General features: G+C 52.5%; 3 protein-coding genes across 3 annotated transcripts; 2 read left to right on the top strand and 1 right to left on the bottom strand.

Annotated features, from left to right (window-relative positions):
• Positions 1-165: 165 nt before the first annotated feature.
• CTRU02_211866 (molecular chaperone DnaJ) lies at positions 166-2,025 on the top strand (the record flags this gene model as incomplete). Its single annotated transcript, XM_036725517.1, has 1 exon — positions 166-2,025. One exon carries the CDS (start codon positions 166-168, stop codon positions 2,023-2,025), a length of 1,860 nt encoding a protein of 619 aa, XP_036582722.1.
• Positions 2,026-4,753: 2,728 nt separating this feature from the next.
• On the bottom strand, positions 4,754-6,572 carry CTRU02_211867 (MBOAT family protein; the record flags this gene model as incomplete). Its single annotated transcript, XM_036725519.1, has 3 exons — positions 4,754-4,780; positions 4,834-6,325; positions 6,400-6,572. The coding sequence occupies 3 exons, from the start codon at positions 6,570-6,572 to the stop codon at positions 4,754-4,756; spliced, it is 1,692 nt and encodes a 563-aa protein (XP_036582724.1).
• A 9,367-nt stretch (positions 6,573-15,939) lies between these two features.
• Positions 15,940-18,539, top strand: CTRU02_211868 (uncharacterized protein; the record flags this gene model as incomplete). Its single annotated transcript, XM_070205732.1, has 3 exons — positions 15,940-16,977; positions 17,026-17,216; positions 17,267-18,539. The coding sequence occupies 3 exons, from the start codon at positions 15,940-15,942 to the stop codon at positions 18,537-18,539; spliced, it is 2,502 nt and encodes an 833-aa protein (XP_070060545.1).
• Positions 18,540-20,594: the final 2,055 nt, after the last annotated feature.

The raw sequence follows: 20,594 nt of genomic DNA on the forward strand, positions 1-20,594 counted from the left end.
GCGCCCAGATATCGACACTGCGAGCGACACCTCTCAATAATCAACACCAACCCACGGACCGGCTTTCGTTTTGACTCGACCTTCCATTTCGGACACCGTCGAGCTGGATTCCCGAGCCCCTCAAACCCCACCGCCACCAATACACCAACACTCGCCCTGCCCAATATGACTGCGTTGCCTCCGGATCCGTACAGGATATTAGGCGTCTCCAAGGATGCGCAACTCAACGAGATTCGAGCTGCCCACCGCAAGCTCGTCCTCAAGTGCCACCCCGACAAGGTCCAGGACCCGACCCTCAAGGCTGCCAAGCAGGACGAGTTCCAAAAGGTACAGCAGGCCTATGAGCTGCTGAGTGACGATAACGAGCGAGCCAAGTATGACGACAACGTCAAGCTGGCCGAGCTCCGAAAGGAGATGGCCGCCAAAGGCATGTCGGCCAACACATCGGCCCCACGCACCCCCTCTGCGAGAACCTACGACGTCAACATCCGCACCGCCGAACCCCGTGCAGACACCTTCAAGACGACGCCGACGTACCGGTCTTCCCCCGGTACTAAGATGTACTCCCAGTACCCGTCAAGGTCTTGGGACGAGGAAATCCACCGCTCGAGTCCCATCTTCGAGGAGCCCCGGGCTCGACGGGCCGCAAGTTACGAGAAGCCATCTCGTCAAGAAGAGGACAGGGACCGCGAGCGCGAACGTAGACGCAGGAAAGAGGAAGACAGAGAAAGAGAACGTGAAGAGGCCATCCGTGCAGATCGCCGGGAGAGAGAGCGCATAGCTATAGAAAGGGAGCGTATTGCAGAGAAGAAAGCCGCCGATAAGGCGGCAGAGAAGGCTGCAAGGAAGGCGGCTGAGAAGGCCGCGGAAGAGAAGGAAATCCGCCGCCGAGAGCGCAAGGCCTTTGAGAAGGCCGAGAAGGAGCGCGAGAAGGAGCGGAAACTCGCTGCCGAAGACAAGTCTCGGAGGCACAAGACTGCTGCCGCATATGTCGAACCCTACGGCGACGACGAGACTTACCTTGCCAAGACCGACAAGAAGAAGTCAAGCAGCTCCAAGAAGTCCAAGGACGAGGACAAGCGATCTCGCTCCATCCCGCGAGAGGCTACCCGCGAGGAGGTTCCCCCGCCACCGACGCCTGCTATCCCAGTTGACCTCACCAAGTTGAAGTACGCCGAGACCATGCTTTCTGCTGCCTCATACATGGACAAGGCCCGCAAAGGGGCACCAGGTTTAAGTCGCGCGCAGACATTTGCAGAGGGTAGTCGGTTTGAGCCGCCCGTTGCGGCTCCGACACCTCCTGCCGCAGCACCATTTGCGCCGCCTCCTCCCCCACCTCCTGTGCCTACGGCCGACGAAGACGTTCGCCGATCAAAGTCCAGACGCTCGTCCGAGACCAAGCGTGAGAAGTCGAGTCACAAGAAGTCACCCACCAAGGACCAGCCGTCCCCCTACGTCGTCGACGCCTCGCCTACCGCCCGCGCGATGCCCCAGTTCGCCTCGGCGCACTCATCTCCCGTCGGTGCTGGCTCACCACCCAAGCACCTGGGCCGGTCAAGCACCTTCAACGACGGATATGTCCGCCCGCCTCCGGGACCCGCAAGGGCTCAGACTTTCCACTATGGTATCGAGACCGACTCGCGCGGCCGCAACCGCTCAAGACTCCAGCCGCAAGTCAGCGAAGACTCGGACTCTGAAGACGATCCCCGACCCCCTCGCAGGAGTCACCGACACAAGGTTGAGGAGGCTATCCCTCTCGACTACAACCAGCCGCGCTCGACTCGGTATGCTGTCTCGGGTACCCGAACCATCCCGGTCGAATCGGGGCACTCTTCGTATTACCGCGACGAGTCTCCGACTAGGAAAGTGTACTACATGGATCGTCCTCCCATCGGCCGTGAATCCAGCAACTACTCAAGTAGTGGCTTCGGTTCCAAGGTCAAGACCTCCAGAGGCTACACCCACGAGGATGTTCAGTACAGCAACATCCCTCACAGGTACCGGGACCCCGAATACGCGTACTAGCGACCATGGCCTGAGAGGTGCCTCGACTTTTCACCCCACAACACCGCCGTCTCCGCGAGGAGGACGATCGTCCCGCAGGAATGCGTTGATGGCGATGACACCTCCTGCGTGTCCTGGACGGCCGGTCACCATTTCCACTTTTTTATTTTTCTTTTATTTTATCTCGGGTTCTTCTTCTCTGGTTTCGTGCTGGTATGAGGAGACGACATTAAAGACGCAAATACATACAGTAACGAGTACCGACCTGTCTTATTTTGATATCAAATCTTGGGAGGGCTGTTGAAGGGCCCATACTATGGCGCTTGGGAGGGCATGAGGAACGAAGGCCGCATTGGCATATCGGCTGTTGATAAGCATTATGGAGCGAGACGTGCTGGACGGTTGGCGGCTGGCCTGGAGGGAACGGAAGAATCGTGGTAGTTGGCGGGGACAAAGGAATCTTGTCGAGTCGTCTCGGGTTGTCATGTGCCTCGCCGCGAGGCAGCCCAGGAGGCGACATCCGACCCGCCGCCGCCTCGTTATCTGACCACGCCTGACCGCCCGACAAACGCCAACCGCCCATGCCACGGGGACTATTTGGGATGTCCTGGGTTTCTCACAGATGTTGTACGCTGGAGTCTGACGATACACATACATATGCATGCATTGGGATGGCGACAAACTATTTCTTATGAGTTTTTTTTTTACTACTCTCATCGGGTTTATCTAACGAAGCTAAAGATTTATTCCTATCATCTATCACACTTTATCTGCTGTCATTCGCTTTTTTGGAGTTGCGGAGGGAAAGATACCACGCTCTTTTTGGTGCAAAGTTGCGAGGGAGATGTGGGTGAAAAGAAAGAAGGAGATGGGAGAGTATTATACCGAAATAACCCTGGTCCGATACCTTGGGGCGTAAAATATGGCCTGAATCGAAGGCCGAGATTATTATTTTTTTCCTAGCTAGAAGTCAATGGACATTCTTGCATGCTTGTCAACAACCATCGATTGAAGCTGAAGCTGAATCCATTGTGACTGCGAAGTCTGCGTGGTCGTGCTTACTTTGGGTTGAGTTGTTGGTTGTGGTGATGGTAAGTAATGTGTCTACGGGTTGATGGGGTATGTTGATTAACCACCATAGCATCGACGAGAATACAAGAAACTCGACACAGAGTTGCTGCTCAGTCTGGGTTTCTCTTATTCTCTACTCGTATTTTTTCTTTTCTTTTTTTTTTTTCTGCTCTTTCTGACTTTAATGCTTGGTTGAAGTTTTTCGTCGGACGATTGTCGAAGTAACGTTGCAAGGTTGGTAATAGTTGTCAACTGAGAAGTCTACGAGCTGCTTGCTTCGTCTTGCGTTTCGTGACGTAGTGCAGGGTAATACTGGTTATGGATGTTGACGTCTTTGCGTGTTTTCTATAGTAGTATTGACGACAATTGATGCGTGAATATGGGCTGCTTTTATATTAACCCTGTTTGGTTCAAGGTAAGTAGACATGATTGTTACGGTGTTTGTGGTTTACGGTGGGTGATTATGTTATGCGATCTGGCTTAGGTTGATAAGATGCGTCGTGATATCGTGGTGAGCTCTTGTAGTTGTGGTTTTGATATTCATCTTACCGCGAGGGTGAGTCGACTGTATATGCTCTCTATGAACTAAGAGATAGGTAGTCTAGTGGCCGCGGCGTGGAGACGTTCTCCTAAAATATAAGCATATGGGCGGAAAAAAAGGATGACCGTGGTTGTTTTGAAGAATTGAAAACCCTACGCTGCATCTGTATCCTCTTGATAAATTAAATCGACTTGAAGATGTTATCTCCTGGACTCGCCATTGAACAAACTGGCAAGTTGTAAGCTTCAGGTCGGCGGGATCACCGCTGTTAATGAGTATACAATCCATCTATATGTATATATTTGTAGTCATGATTTCGACTCTTTGCCACCTGGATCATTCCGGTGTACAATGACAACGCGGTGCCGCATTTTTCCAAGTCAGATAGACAAAGTCAAATGGACATCAAATATTCACATACATTTTTTGATGACTCGCAAAATAGAGACAAAACAATATGACAGAATGGTATCATTTCGGTCGTCCATGCCTCTATCTCATTGCCAGGATGTATTCCTCATTTGCAATGAGGCTATAGGACACTAGACAGACAGACAGTTGCGTGTAGACTTCAAAAGTGGCGTAGTACCGGAATGGAACAGAGTCACAGAGTCGTAACTCGGGCGCCGCGTATTCGTCGCGTGTGATGTTGGTATTACCCTTCAAGCAAAGTGCAACGTCGATGCCCTCGTCAAAGACGACATCAGTCCGGTCGACAAAACGCCGACTCCCCCAGCCAAGCGGCGTCTCGTTAGACAACCATACATGGATAAAGAGCGCGGATGACGGCAGCCTCTGGCTCCCGTGACGGTACCTGATATTCAACAACGCAGTGACGGAGCGGAGCGGATCCATGATGAACTGCATGCCGAAAGGGGCACGAGATATTGCGGGGTATATAAAAAGACCTATCCTATCTACAAACGCCAATAATGAACGCAGTCCGGGGGTCGCCGCCCCACGGAGCAGATGCAGTAATGATACAGAGTGGTTCAAAATGTGTACACGGCCCGAGGACATCCCAGCCGCTTGCGGCCTCGGATCTGCTTGCCCCTGGCAGAATGATGCGACATTGTGATGCAAAATAAAGTACCGTTGGAAAAAAAAGAAACAATGCAGTCAATGTCGCCGGCTCGCTTAGACCAAGACGTAAAGCGCGCAAATCTGAAGACGGTTAGCTTGTGTCATGAGGGTAAAGACGGCAGAGGCACACGTACGAGACTCAGTCCCATAATCATGGAACACCAGAAGCAGACGTTGTTAAGCGTCTTCTTCCCGCGGACCCACTTCGTACGCTGCAGCACGACGATGGGCAGCTGCAGCATCTGGCAAACGAAACCGTAGCCGCGGAGCTTCTTCGTGATGCAGGCCATGACAATCTCGTGGCCGATGGCGGAGATGAGGAAGGTGATGACGGTCGCGGGGAAGCGGCCGATGTGCGGGCGACTCGCGCTGTAGACGTGACGGCGAAGGAAGCTGTAGACGGGAATGTTCCACTCGCGTGAGAACTCCATCCAGTCGGTCGAGTTCCACCAGTCCGAGTAGAAGTGGCGATCAGCGAAGTGGGTGATTTCCGCAAAGGCGCCCAGGGCGTACTCGAAGATGACGAGGAAGACAAGGAGGAAAGTGAGCATAAAAGGGAAGAGGAGCCAGGAGATGCTTTCGGCAAGGATGAGGAGGGCCTCGGAAACGGGGGGAGCAGGCGTCGCGTTGAGACGGAGCGAGGCGTCGGTGAGAATCGGCAGGATGAACTCCTCCGAGATGACGGTCAGCAGGGAGATGCAGCCAAACACGGCGATGACTTTGGAGATGAGGTTTTGCCAGTCGATACGGGCTGTGCGAGGGTACTCAAGCTCGTAGCATAGGGTCGGGCAGAGAAGGTAGTCAAAGTAGTTGGACCATGTTAGGTTGCGGGGGTACGCGATGTTGCCCATGGGCGAGGTGAGTTCCTGAGCGAGGTCCTCGCGGAGCTGATCAATCTCGTCCGAGGTGGAGTCGTCGTCGGAGGCGCCGGCTTTTTGATCGCGGTTCTTCGGGCTGCTCACAGTCCCCATGGGGTTATCGGGGGTAGGATACAGGTAGACGGGGTCCTTGGAGGCCGTCGAGGGGTTATCGAGGTCGCGAAGGCGCTTCTCCGTCTCGCTCAGGTGTCCGTTGTAGAAAGCCCAGCTGTGCGTCTTCATAAGCAGAACCATGGTGTGCAGGAGCAAGAACACATGCGCGGTCCATGTCCAGTCGAGCACGAACGGTACGGCGATCCAGAAGGCAAGCCAGACAACCTGGTAAATGCTCTGGACGGCCATACCACCGTTCTTCCATGTAAAAGCGCCGTTGGCGGGGGCGGCGCGCCAGATGTGGTGGAGGGGCAGAGACACCAAGGTACTGGCGACCATGAGGAAGTCGGCGATGGCCAGGTGCCAGACCTTGATTGTGAAGAGGGTCCAGATCTGCACGCGCATGGGATAGCCCGTGTCTTTGATGTTGCGCAGCATTGTTGTGATGGCCATAATGGCAAGACCTATCCAGAAGAGGTTGAAGAAGCCATGAAAGTCGCGGTAGTCAGAGTTCGGATCGAAGTGGGAGACACGGCTGGCAAATTCGATCGTAGGGAAGATGCGACGGCGCTGCTCAGCGCGAGCCTGCTTTCGCGCCGAGGACATGGACTTGACTGAGGGGAGGGCATCGTGGGGTACGGGTGTTGAGCGACCGCTGTGACAATAATGTTAGTAGGATGACTTTGAGAGGATTGGGAAGACTGGGAAGACAGAGATACAACGACATACCTCGTCGTGCCGCTCGTCTGGCCCGTCTCAGACAGAGGAGTCAAGCCATTTGCCTCGCCGACGGAAGTGTTGCTCATGGTCCTCGTCAGCTGCGAATGCTGTGGTTTCCTCGGCCTCGGGCGCAGAACATGGTCGTGGGTACCGCCGTTGGGCGCAGCAGCAGTTGACGCCATGATGTCCAACGTTTGACGTTTCTCAGGTCGTAGGAGCTGTTGACGGAGCTCGCGCCGGTCGGCAGTCGTTGATCGGGAGGCTTGTGTAGTGAAGGCTTGTTGACGCCGGCCCGATGTGGTGGAAATGGGATTGTGGTTGCAGTCGCAGTTGGGGTCTAGTTCAAATATGCAATGCTCTCTTTTAGAGAAGCGATGATGCAAGCGGCGGACGTTCGGCAGACGGGGGGTTAATCGGATCCGGTAACAGAGTCTCGGTACTCTTTAATTCTTTGGATTCGGATTTGTCTTTTTTCTTCCCTTGTCAGGAGAGAGAGAGAGAGAAAAGGAGATGGTCTCAGGGTCGTAATTCAGGGGTCTCCATTTCCTCGGGTAGAGTCCGCGTATCTGAGGAGAGTTTCCCGTATCTCCAGCTCGGTCGTGTTCAGTCCAGTTTTTGAAGCAAGGAGCTCGGCATCTTCCTCCACTTTCTGCAGGTCGATGTTCGGGGTTGGGGGCGCATTGAGGTCAGCGCTTACACTCAGCACAATTACCGTTTCTCGGTACGGAGTATTACTGCTGGACCTACTGGACCTGCTGGACCTGCAATTACGCCCGCCCACCTGCTCCTGCCACTACCACTGCTGCCCTGCTGCTCCAGCTGCTCCTGCTGCAACCACTAAGGTAATTACTGTCCTTGGGGCCACGTTTACGTCATCCCCACGTGATGACCGGGGTCACGGGCATGAATGGGGCATCGCCATCTCAACACCAATCAGACCCCTCCATATTTTCCATTTATGACCAATGATGTCCTTTTTCATTCCCGTGATGTCCTCCTAGTGGACACCGCCTGGTTGTCGGCGATCTTGACAGGGGCGGGGGAGATGCCCGAAGACCCTTTTTGGCTCCGCGGATTCCTGGAAAAAGACATCTATCAACGTCACCTCCACCTGATTTGGATAAGTCTCCCCCAATACCCGCCATCATAAACCCCATCTAGAAACCGTTGACATGCGCCGAGACGTGGTATCTGGAGTGCAATCTGACATCTTTAGTCGCCCGTCTATCTAGAAGGCCTCATAACCCTTTGGTTCACCGTCCGTCGTAAGGAAAGTCTTCCTGTTATGGTTCTGCATAGCCGGGCAAAAGCAACACATTCTTACCACGGGCTGGGATGTCTTCGTAAGGCTAAGGGTCATCGAACTGTAATATCACCACCTTGAAGTTGGTGCCTGGCACCGCCCTCATCCTCACTGGATGCGGCGCCGATCAATGCCGGCGGTCTGAGCTAGCGTTGCCGTCAGCATCCAAATTTGAGCACTGCGTAACGATGTCATCCTCTTCCGGAACCATCGTATGCCCTATTTGGTCATCCTGCTGCTCTCAACTAACCTTGGGCGCCTCCTCATCTGCCGGTCAAGGTGGCTTGACAACGTCTGCTCGGCATTGCACTGCCATTCACGTGGGATAAAACTCCCATCAAATATGTTCCGCCGGCTCATATAGGTAGTTCAGCCCTAAAGGCGGCAGAATTACTAGCCCAACGGCTAAGCCATCCGGGTTTGCTGACTTTAGCCTGCTCCGAGACAACGCTGTTGGGGATGCGTCAAGCGATTAGGCATGTGCCTGTGCCTATTAGGATAGAGGCGTTACTCTGCTGCTCTGCATGGTGGCTTGTCTTTTTCTGTTGAATGATTATCTCTAGATGCTCGTAAGGCAAACATCAGCAGCACAAGTTGCAGAATGATTTCGAGTGGCACAGATGGGATACTGATGTTGTTCCCATAACTGAGGTGCAACACGAGCTCCCTACCTGACTTCACAATTCCTGGGCTACTCATCTGGCGTGACTCAATACGAAGTGAGACTACAAGACTCATGCTGAAGTGTAATCCCAACTGGTTTTCATTGAGGTGGGATATACGATGTATGATCATGTTATGGAGGGGATAGACCCTCATGGAGAACCACGTCAACTGCCAAGCATAGATTCAAGAATTAGGAGTACCCTAAGAGCCGATCTAGCTCGGAGGTTTCATGTTGGTACTTTTGCCAAACTTGAAGATATCTTGGCCATCAGACACAGTCACTGCAGGGGTCAAGCTAGCATAGGCATTGAGCAGGGCCAACGGTAGTCGAAGATAGTGAGGCACGGCCAGAAACGCGACGACAGAGAACTCATCTGTACGTTTCGTTTCCGTATCGATCACAGTTTGTTTTCCTATGATGGTATTAGACCCTTTGGTGTCGGCTGCCTTGATCCTTCCTTGAGGCGAAGACGTGGTTTGGCCAGACTCGTGCAATTGGTTCCGGTATAACATCACAAAGACATAAGAAACTTGTGGTCCTAAAGAGGCTTTCGACCTCGGCGCGCTTTTTGGTCATCAGGGCAACGCTCAACTATTCATAATGACAGCCGTGTTCGCATGTTTTGAACGTCGTGTCCCTATCAGTCTGATTCGATGCGTTAGCTTCCAGAGCTGCTGCCTCAACTATCGCAAATGGTTTCTGACACCTACCTTATTGACAGTTGCTTAACTTCAATGACTCTTGCTATATATGTCTTGTTGTTTAGCGGTCATTATGAGAAACTCCTGCGGTAGACAGTGAGACTAGAAAACACACGAACGATCCGATGGACAGGGGAACCCATGAAGATTTTATAAGAAAGCTCTAACAACATCATTTCTAAATCAGAATGAGAGTATCTCATTAGAATTCCCATAGAAACATGATCCCAAAAAGCCTTGTTTCGCTTGTCACTGGAGTAGATACGACTATCGGCTCCATTTGAAGATTGTTAGAGCAAGAACTGGCGATACGCATGATATGTTGTTCATGTCTGCGATTTATATCACCTGACTAGCGACTATAGACATAATTTCAGTCAAATAGTTATCACTTCCAGTGTAAGGCACTTAAAAGTTTCTGTCTAGAAGCATGTATAAGTTGAGCATTCGCGAAGAGGTAGGAGCCAATATCCACGACACCAGCTCCACAACCAGAAGAAATCCTGAGTTCAAGGAAGACAAGATCCTGAAGGAGTCCCAAAATATGGCATTTGCAGCCCTATTTATCATTTGAGGAAGAATGACTGCCCTGTTCACAACCATGATTGACCTTTAAAAACTGGCCGCCTTGGGACCAAGCCTTACCCTCCTGTTCCGACTAGAACTTCAGGTCTTGTCTAATCGTGGGGCGTGATACATGAATGGGTAACGGATCTTCCGCCCCTACCTTTCCTCCATTTTAGTTGCTAACTTGATTTGCTGTATGACGATGGATGACACTCTTCCAACTAGAGACCTTCAGACATTCCCGAAGCCTCGAGCCTTGGGAGTGGACGGCTTCCTTTCATTACAACAAAGACAACTTAGAAGACACGGTGGACGCATTACTTAAGATTTCGATATAACTGCAATAAAACGAAGCTTTAAAGTCCTCCGTAATCTGCTTTGAACGAGGGACTGAATATATTTCAGCATCTCTACATTAAAGACGTAGCCTACCTAATATCTGATACCTGGGCTTCAGAATCAAGTTTGTTCGGTCACTTCTAGGCGTTCTAGAAGCATGTTAGGTGATCAGATTACTAAAAAAAGCCTTGCAAAGGCACGATTGAACATGTATGTTGCAATACTTCCAGCGTCAGGCTAAGAGCCTCGCATTTTCTGATGAGTTCTCTAGGAGCTACAATGAGCAATGTGCTTCCATTCAAACCACAAATCGAACTGATCCAGAAACATCTGGCTAGACGAACACACCTGGTAGCCAAAGAGTCCCTTTTGTGATGAGGAAGCATCTCCCTCAAAGGGTTGCCCACCCCTTTCCCAACACCGACATCATGGGTTAGAACTGGAAGCACCATGAAAAGAGGTACAATGAAACACAATAGCTCTGAATGACCTATGAACCACAACAGTACCTAAGTGCTTTGAATGAAGAACATGCCAGCCCGAGTATTCCCGGTCTTCAACATCATGATTTGCTACGACAATTCTTACGCACAAGGGCGACTGCCATCACCCCCTTTGCTGGGAACCCCCGCCGACATCCTGTCAGAGGTGCTGTCTTTGATCCAGATGGCGTCAATATTATTGACTCGACTCTAGACATCGAGATGCGCCCGGCTAAAAGTGCCTCGTAACTCGTCAGCCCTGCCAAAACAGGATACCTGATTTATACCAACCACCTGGAAGGACGTGGGGGCCACCCCTCAGTGGGCTGTTGCCCAATTTGCCCGGTTTCCTGGTTTTAGAGGAAGGAGTATTGCAAAGCGGAAACCACGGCACGTACCTCCCTGATGTCGAGGAATACCTTCCAAGGAAGCGGCATCCATTCTCACATCTCCAACCCCATCACTCTTGCTGTCACTTCTTTGCCATCTCCATCTTCACTGCCGTGGCCAACAAACATGTCATCATTGCATTCATCGCTGACAGTGTCTTACAGCAACTCCCGTCACACGGCTGCTTATCAGAGTCTCTATGAGAAGAAGCACACAGGGACCCCCGTACCGCCCCTTGCCAGCTTGGCCTGTTGGTTCAACTTCCGTGTCCATCGATTGGGTACTTGGGATGAGGAGCGCCCGCCGGCATCTACAAATCTGGGCATCCAGTACCTAAGACACCTCGGAAGGCGTGGGAAACTCCATCAGAGACAACACAATCACCTGAGTTAGGCGTTAAGACAGCCTTAAATGACACCTTTACCTGTGTTCTGTAAGCGAACGGGTCCTGGGTCTTGCGCATCAGTCATCACCGGAAGTCCGCCTTTACTGCGCTGGTCATGCCTCCATCGCCGTTGTCTGCACACCTTTCGGGGCAAAGCACCCAATTCGGCTTATTAGGCCTTCGAGGCTGGAGATCAACGAAGTCCGTCACTCATCACCTGACGGATCGTTCTAACAAGTGACAATACGGGTACTAACCGCACCAAGCATCGCCGGCCACGCCCATGCATTCTACATCTCGTTCGTAGAGCCTCTACTGATTGGTAGTCATCTCAGCCCTCATCTCTTATCAGACAATGTCCTGCTCGAGGCCAAATACCAATGGTCGATTTTCTCGACGTTGACTGCAGCTACGCAGTGCCCCAGTCTGCATGTACGAGCACTAGCACTCCTCTATGTTATTCCGACTGTCTGAAAGACTGCCACATCTGCTCTCACACAGGTTTGCCATATAACAAACTACCAATACCGTCCATCATTTGTCACCCTCTGCAAACATAGGCAACATGTTTTTGACAAGCGAGCCAGAGCTCTGGATTGCAACCGAGCTTGGGGAAGGCTAGGATCGGCAGTCTACTGACACCCGTGCATACCCGATGTCATTGGTGCTAGAAACGCAGAAACGCGACTGCGTGCCTCCCCGGCCTAGTCTGGTCGCCCATATTCCGCGCTGACACTACTGACGTTTTTGGCCTCGTTCGGCGCTCGCTCGCCTGCTCAGTATTTTTCGCCTTGTTTCCGACGGACGTCACGGGCAGTCTCGGTGAGGCTGGAGTGCCTACTAACCGAGCGGTTAGCATAGGTCTTTGCAATGGCGGGAGTTTGGCCGAAAGTCCCTTTTCTACCTTCCCGAAGGAGCAAAAGCGGAACTCTATCGTATCTTATCATCAAAAACCACTTCAAGGATGCGGAAAGCCTACCGACGTCGTCGTTGACAGTGACCTGACTTTATCAAGATATAGGAGAGATATTCTGCTTCAGCCCGCAGCGTGCCTTGAGCTGATTCGGCATTTGTTATGGAGAGATAACCAGATAGTACTCTTCTCAGCGTGTGGCTGTCGCATCGGATCCCTAGCGTTCTTGTCCCAATCGGCTAGATGAACGTCATCGGAAGTTTAGAGCTCACCCTCGACGCGGTATATTGCATTGAACACAGTCAATCCCATTTGCTCCCTCTCTGAGAACCATCCCATTATTGTGGGAGACACGGACTACTTCCAGGCGATCACTAGCGCGCTCAGAAGCACCCAGCTCCAGTGTCCTGGAAAATGGGTCTTAGCCGATCTTGTACGAGGCGCAACGTGAGCACGTCTTCATGGTCTACAGGTAACACTTCGTATACGTTATACGGTTGAAATGTAGGTCCTCGCTAGCAATCACTTGACAGCATCCCATTCATCGCCTCAGGCACTACAAAGGTTAGACAGAACAAGCCACTTTGTCATTACAACAATTTACGAAAGTTTACTTTGCAGGATAGCGACTATATTTACCTTTCCCTACTTCTGAAGCCTGGGGAAAATGACCTCACCGAGTGTATTGATCATAATGCGCGGTCACTCGAACTAACGCCTATTGATAAAAGGTAATCACAAAGTATACTGAAGTGACTAAAGAACTTTCCAGCAAAGTTAGCATAGAGCAATCCTCGAGAACAAGCACGGCATTCAATGAGCTGGATGCAGAAGCCGGTATTCGCCATGGAACCGACCCTAATATCAAATCAATAAATATACCACGAAACCAAATCACCAACGGAAAATACCCTGAGGCTCAACGGCTGCAAAAGCAAGGGTAGTTCTCAGGTAACGACGTGTGACATGAGATGCTACGTGGGCACAGCTTCAGCGCTTTGAAGTCAATCGGTGTCTTGTCTGCTCGGGGTTTGAAAGTCTGGAAGCAGTCCCCACGTTAAAATCAGAACATGATTGCCTATTTCCAAGCATGCAGTCTTATTCGACCGGCTTTTATCTGCTGCTTCACGGTGCCCATTGCCCCGGTTCCCCCTCCGAGGTCGTAATCAATGGTTTGGTTGGAGCGCCCTGGCGGAGAAACTCATGTCAGCTCAACTCATTTTAGGTTGACAAGGTACCCGTCGCGGGCTATCGTGCTCGTGAGACGCCCCGCAGGGACTTCCTTGGCTGGTTGGATATTGGTGTCGAAAATTCGAGAAGTATGGTCGACACCCGGCACTTAGCTTCATTGGGACATTTTAGCATCTTATGTGCAACTTCGGGTGGTATCCGTCATGGGGGCATTTTCAGCTGCATGCTGAGATGCTGCAGATATACATAAGACTGCGTGCTGCAACTATTACCATACCGCCGTTTTCAGCGGGTTTTGTGCCCTATAGAGATGGAGAACGCACTACATCAACATGAAAAGGGCGAGCCCGGGCACGCTTTCTGCCTCTGATCCTTGAAGTCAGCTTTTGGCCACACCTCGGCCTGACAGGACAGCACGGACAAAGCGCTGGGTTGTGCAACCGGCCGAAAGCCTGTACCGTGGTAGACCAATGCCCCGCGAGCCCACTAAAACTATCCAATGCCGTGACAATTTTGCATAGTGGCTGGCATTTCGAGTTTGAATCGTGGCGCCTTAAGACAGATCCCCTTTGTCTCGCGGCCAGTCCGCGGGAATCGCCCCCAAGCCCTGCGTGCTTGGCCCGGGGTTGCTTCCTTCTATTGGAAGTGCTGGACGGCACACCCGCGATCGTAAACTTCTAGGGGGCACTCAAAAGGCTAGTCTGAACGGCGTTTACTCGGATGTGTCTCTGACAGCATCACGGTCATTGGCCGTGCTCACAAAGTGTGGCTTATCGGATGGCACCAAGGCGGCTTGGTGGAAAGCCGTTGGAACATGCACCAAGCTTCTACGGCGTTAGCTTTCCGCTGGTGGCAGCTCCCCCAGCTTTCTCTCTTTTTGCCCCCTCCCTCCGGAAGGCTGACCAAGCCGGGCTGGTTGCTTGGCTAACCTAGGGCCGAAGGCGAGAGCGAGAAGCCATCACTCGACCGCGACGCTCGGCGGATAGCGACGTCTTTGACGCTTAGGAGCGATGTGGATTAAGGGACAATGTCGGAAGGCTGTCCGGCCGCAAGCCAGAGCTAGTTGGTGACAGTGTCCGCGACTCTCACCGTGACTTTTCCGAAAGGGGGGAGGGCCTAGCTGATAGAGACACTCTCAAGCAGGCATTATGATTGGTGGTCTGAGTCAGAACTTGGTCTCTGGCGTCTTTTAGGCCGGCCGGGTCACTTTCACACCTTCTTAATTCAGAACAGTGGTGGCACCATTATCGCGATTCCCCGCCTCCTGGCCACCCTGGAAATTGGAATTGCTCGCCTGCTTTGTGTGTGTCTGCTGCTGTGCATACAGAGTAGCACACTTCAACCAAATTCTCACAGCCCTACCGCAGCATGTTGACATGCCTACCCATCGCCTATGGAACACACATTGGACGAGATCCTGGGGCCTCCTTGACATTGAACCCGGAGACCAGAGGGCTGGACGTAGTAGGGCGAGGCGGCCTTACCCACTGAAGCCAAACCAAAGGATGAACCAGCCGCTTCGCCCCAAGCTTCGATAGCAAAACCGACGTCCCCCTTGTCCCCCTCCCCCATCCGAACAGATTGATGGCCCCCCCAAATCTCGTCTTGCTCTACTCTTCTCGGTCAAATTGCCAGCCAGCGCCCGCTCCGAACAGCGAGAGCCGTCGTGAATGGTCTCCCGATTCGTTTAGCAGACGCCCGGACTGCCATCCAACTAGAACTCCATTGGTCATGTAACGCTTCTCCCCCCTCCCTTCTCGCACGCAGCTCCACGGACCCAGCTATTGCTCTACAGTTAGAGGCCCTCTTATCACTGAGGAAGAGCACCCCGAGGGGACGGGATACGGGCTTGTTCTACCCATGTGCCACCACGCTCGCTTTCCCTGTTAAGGAAATTACGCGAAGGAACTTTTGCCTGCAGCTTTCACCACACGGGGGAACTTGGCAACCACCGACCAATACCAGCCTCAAGCGGAAAGTGGTCTTCGTCGAGAGAGAGCCCTACCATAACGACTTGCGACGCTACTGCTTTTGAATTTGGAGGAACAGACAGGTTCCCCCATCCCCATATTCCTCCTTCTCGCTTTGCAGGAGGATAACGTTGCCTGCCATCCGCCCAGTCTTGCTCTGACCGTTCCAGTTCAGCCCAGCGTCCCCATCGCATATTCCCCCCAGCGGTTTTTGTCCCTGTCCCTGTCCGAACCAGACCACTTACTGCCAGTCCTACCGTCCTGTCAGTCCCTCAGTCGGTCCTCACTCAATCTTTTCGACACTGGACAATGACGCTTTCTCCTCTGCCGCTCTATTTTTAACCTGGGCAGCCTGAGAGACCTTTCTCTTTTATGTGGCGACGATCATGGGCACTTTTGTTTGGTCTCCTCCCACGTTCTTGTCTTTCATTTGAAGACCCGGTGGCCCCCCCTCCATCTGTCTGACGGCAATTGATGCTTGCCTTGCCACCAGGGCAACGCGCGCTGGGCTTCTTGGATGAATCGCATTCGACGACACGAGGCACCTGTCCTACCGAGGAGCTTTGACTCGTCCGAGCCTTGAGACTCATCCAGCCTGCGGTCCGAACCTCTGCTCCATCGGGGGTTGGGACGCGGCCGAGATGTTCAATCAATCCGGGGACAAGCCCCGTGGTGTTGTTCCCTCTGGTTCAGGATACGGAGGCGGTCAGCATGGCCTCACTCTCAACACATCCGGTCAACCATATCCCAGGTTTGGCATGCCGCAAGGCATCGGTGGTTCTTCAACATGTCCGCCACAGCAACAACAACAACAACAACACCAACATCAACATCACCAGCAGCAGCAGCAGCAGCAGCAGCAGCAGAGGGATTTCAGCTCGTCCATGGAATGGATGTCACATGGCCCGCAGCAGACGCGCTTCAACGTTGTCTCCTCTATGAACCATGCGCCGCAACAACAGCAGCAACAGGACGACGAAATGGAGCTGAATGAAATGAGCTCAGCTAGACCTGGGGTGTCGAATTTGATCGCCCGTTTTGAAGGCATTCGCGCTGCACCGCCGACAAGTAGCAGAGTCATGAGTCCTATGAGTTCTGTAGCAAGCCCGACAATCACCAGCCCATCATCGGCACATTTTGGCAGCATGCACAGCAGTTCAGCGACTATGAGTGCGTCTGGCATGAGTAGAATCACTAGTCCCGTTCCCAACAGCCCGGCAACACCCAATTATTTTCGTGCCCCGGAATCATATCGCCCACCTGTGCCCAGGAGTACCAAACCCGTGCTGGATCGCGCGCCGTCTAATATCCCGCTATATACACCAGATCAAAGATTTGGTGATGGGAGCAGTCGTGCTACTCCCTCAAATATTGCCTCTCCTCTACAGCCTCAACCTCTTTCCCAACCCCAGCCTCTCGCATTCAGCCCACAGCAAAACACCTTCAGTCCGGCATCGAATGCTTTCAGCCCTCCGCAAAATACCTTTAGTCCTCCTCCGAATACCGTCAGCCCGCCTCCCGCGTCTTTTAGTCCAGCACCGTTCAGCCCTGCACCGACACCTTTTAGCCCGGCGACTTCCGCCTTCAGCCCGGCACCCACACCAGCCCCGAGTCTTATTCCTATAACCCCAAGTGGAATGCAAACGCCATTTGGCCCTCCCCCTCCCACATCTTTCCCGGTATGTGCCAACACGGCATCAAAAAGCTTATTTTCTAACGCCTTGCAGGGCCAAGCTCGACCGCCCAGTGTTGCACCTACACCAAAGCCTGCAACGGGCAGTAGACCGTCGCGCGAGCAGGTACCTGCAGAGGCATGGGAGTCTTTTAGGCTCACCATCAAGCAACTGTACCTGGAGGAACGGCGGCCCCTGAAAGAAGTCATGCAGATTATGGCCGAGCAGTATGGCTTCCAAGCAACGTAGGTACCCGCAGCCTTGGCATATGGACAAAACAATCTCACAGTCGCAGGCCCAAGATGTATAAGACGAGGTTCTCCCAGTGGGGGTTTGTCAAAAATAACACCGAAGATGAGGTCAAGCGACTTTTGTCGATGAAGTTTCAACGCGATGCCGAGGGCAAGGTTTCCGAATTTGTTCGAAACGGCAGGGTAGTCAACCTGGGCACGTATCTCAAGAGGAAAGGAGTAACGGAATACGATCTCGTCGACTTTGAAACACCGGCTCAACTTCCGTCGTATGTGCGATGCCGTACCCCGACACCGCCACCCGCTCCGGGTTATCTGCGATCACCAGACCTGCTCCGAGCGCAGGAGACAGTTGTTGGAAACATGAGGAAGGCTTTTTTGCACTGTCGGCAATTCGAGGTAGAAACTGATCGGCAAATCGGATGGACATCGATCATGCTTTGGGGTGCCGGATCGAGCGACATGTTTGCCGACGCTAACAAGAAGTTCGAAATGGGTGAGCACGACGCAGGTGGGCACTTGTTAATGAGGGCGTTCAAGAGGTTGGAAATGGACCTCAAGCAACTATCACCGCAAGGTATCAAAGAGCTACTCTTAGGAATGGTGCATCGCGACGCCGGCATGATGACTGCACTCTGCAAGTACTTGGCAGCATATTCAACAACGAACTTTGAACGATCGCACCCACTACGACAGACTTTCTCGACCTTGTACGAAGTGCAGCAGAAACACGGCCCGATTACGCTCTCAGAACTTGTCTGGGGCTGCATACCGACAATTGCCGAAGAACTCGAAGCCATATATGGTCGACGACACCCTTATGTGGCTAGAACATGGATCGACCTGGCCATCTTTTATAACCACGCCAACCCCGAGAGACTCGAAAAGCTGCTTACAGAACTTCAACCGATGCGGAGACAGATAGCGGGACGTTACGGACAGAACAGCGCAGAGGATCTGTGTCTCCGATACGCCATCGTACAGTTGTTGCAGGCAGCTTGGCCGAACGGCGACACGACTCGTCTGGAAGCGTTGGACCTGTGGAATGCGATGAAGAACGCCGGTCTCGTTTTTCCCGTCCGAGGAGCGGAGCACAACACGTTCTGCTACCACAGCCCTGTAAAGATCGATCCTTGGGAAAGACGTTGCAGAGACCGGTATAACGTTGGCGTCCAGTTCTTTCAGCAGCACTGCGGCATCAAGGTGTTGCCGTACTTTGAGGAGGACATGCACTACACAGAGCACGCCCCTGATTCGAACGCCGCGCTCGCAGCAGCTCTGGGACATGTGGCGCCCTCCAAATTCTCGCTCATCTAAATGGAATGTGATATGCCGATTCGACGACTAGCGCGAATTTATAGGCACCCACGGCCAGCTAACCTCTTCCACCTTTTCCACGAGACGGCAAAACGAGCGAGGAAATACCAACGAGACGAGTCACGGACGAGTGACAATTTTTTTTTTTTTTTAAACAATTCCAACTCTTATTAATTCAACAAGAATATACTACGATGCGACGGCCGCAAAACGCCACATGGAGCAGGCGGAAGAATGCGGGTGGCCCTGGTCGACAGGATGGGAAATCAATGATACCCCAAGCAGAGAAAGGGGATGAGATGGGATTAGGGAAATATTTGGAGTCTTTTTTGGTTTCAGGGCATAACGTCATGAATATCTATCTCATGGCCGGCGTCTGGGGTTTCCAATTCCAACACAACAGCGAGCACACGTTTTTTTAACTGGAATGACATTGTACAATAGCTTTGATCGACTGCGAAGGAGAGAATGAACCGATACCACGATACGCAAGATATGGAGGGGGGGGAGAGGGGGGGCCGAGTGGAGGGGACTAGGCAAAGCAGAGGAGCGAGCAGACCAATTGGAGAGAGATGAAACGATCTGACCAAAAGTTGAGACCTACGAAAGATGCCCGCGATATGATGGACGATGGAGAAGATGAAAGTGGGATGAAGGGCGAGGGATGAGTGGAGAGGACGAGCAACGCCAAACCGAATGTGATGGGATGAGAAACCGACCAACCGAACCGAATATCCTGATCAGGCCGATCTGCACACTCTGGGCCCCGGGCATGACGGATATGGAGGAGTCGGGAGGCCCTGTACATGACGCGATAAGAAGAATTCCCACTTGGGCTCAACAGGGGCCCTCGCTTTTTCTCATCTGTACTATGTAAAGCCGCTCCGTATAGTTCCCAGGTGCCATGCGACTGGATGCATGCGACAAGCAGCAAACGTGCAGATGCGGCGCGAATGGGGGTGGGTATACTTGGGGTGTCATTTTGTCGGTTGACGCGACGGAACCAGAGGGGAGGGGGGGGGCCCACGTTCAGCGTCTTTTCTGCCGCTTGTCTCTCGCTTGTGTCTTGGCTCTGGGTTCATTTTCGTGGGTATGATTCCTTCGGCTCCGGAATTCCGGACTCAGAGGGGAGGGGCCGGGCGACCATATCGTTCTCTACACATATATATATCCATGGGGCTTGAAGTTTGGTGATGGGTGAAACTGGCTGTTATCCTGCCTCACCCTGACGCCTTTATTCCCGTTCCAACGGTCGCCAAGGGCGGGGGATCGGATGGGGATGAAGATCGGTCAAGCGTCGACCGCGCCCTGTGTGCTCCCAGCCATTGAAGGAAGAAGGGTTCAGCTCCAATTGCTACTCCACTGAGGGGGGGGTTTGGTAGAATACCTCCACAATTGAACACAAAGAAAGAAAGAAAAGAAAAAAAAGAAACAATGGAACCCCGATCAAACCAAAAGTGACCATGCCAAAACAGACAGACCACCCCCTGGTATAAACGGATAAGAAGTCTTGTTTGGCCTTGAATAATGACGTTGAAATGTGCCGCAAAGAGCTCTACTGACATGTGTGTGTATTTGGTTTCTCTCATTGTCCGTCATCTTATTCTCGCCTACGGCTATATCATCCCGAGTATGCGGCAGCCAGGGGGACCCCGATTCCTCTTACGCACTGGAATATTCTGATTCGCGACTGTAGGCGCAATGAAGAGACGACAGCACTGGCGTTAGACGAGCCTGGGATGACGAGCTTCGACGTTGACCGAATAGGGGTGTTTTGCTCGCTACCGAATATCGCGCAGTTATGCGACGGCGTCGGGTACCGAGCGAGTTCGGATTGTCTTTTTTTTTTTTTTCCCCTCCCAAATTCCAGCTTCCATCTCCTTTGGCTTTATACATTACACAACGTTTTCATTGCGACTTATTATTGTTATTATTGTTATTTTTCTCACCCCTTTCCCTTACCCCTTGGTTATCGATAATTTCTTATCGCGCCATGTGCATTTTTTCTGTGGCCGAGACCAAGGGGGGTCTCGACCAGGCCCATTGTCAGTGCTG

This window comes from Colletotrichum truncatum (assembly GCF_014235925.2).
Source record: "Colletotrichum truncatum strain CMES1059 chromosome Unknown Contig_0008, whole genome shotgun sequence".
Taxonomy (NCBI): domain Eukaryota; kingdom Fungi; phylum Ascomycota; class Sordariomycetes; order Glomerellales; family Glomerellaceae; genus Colletotrichum; species Colletotrichum truncatum.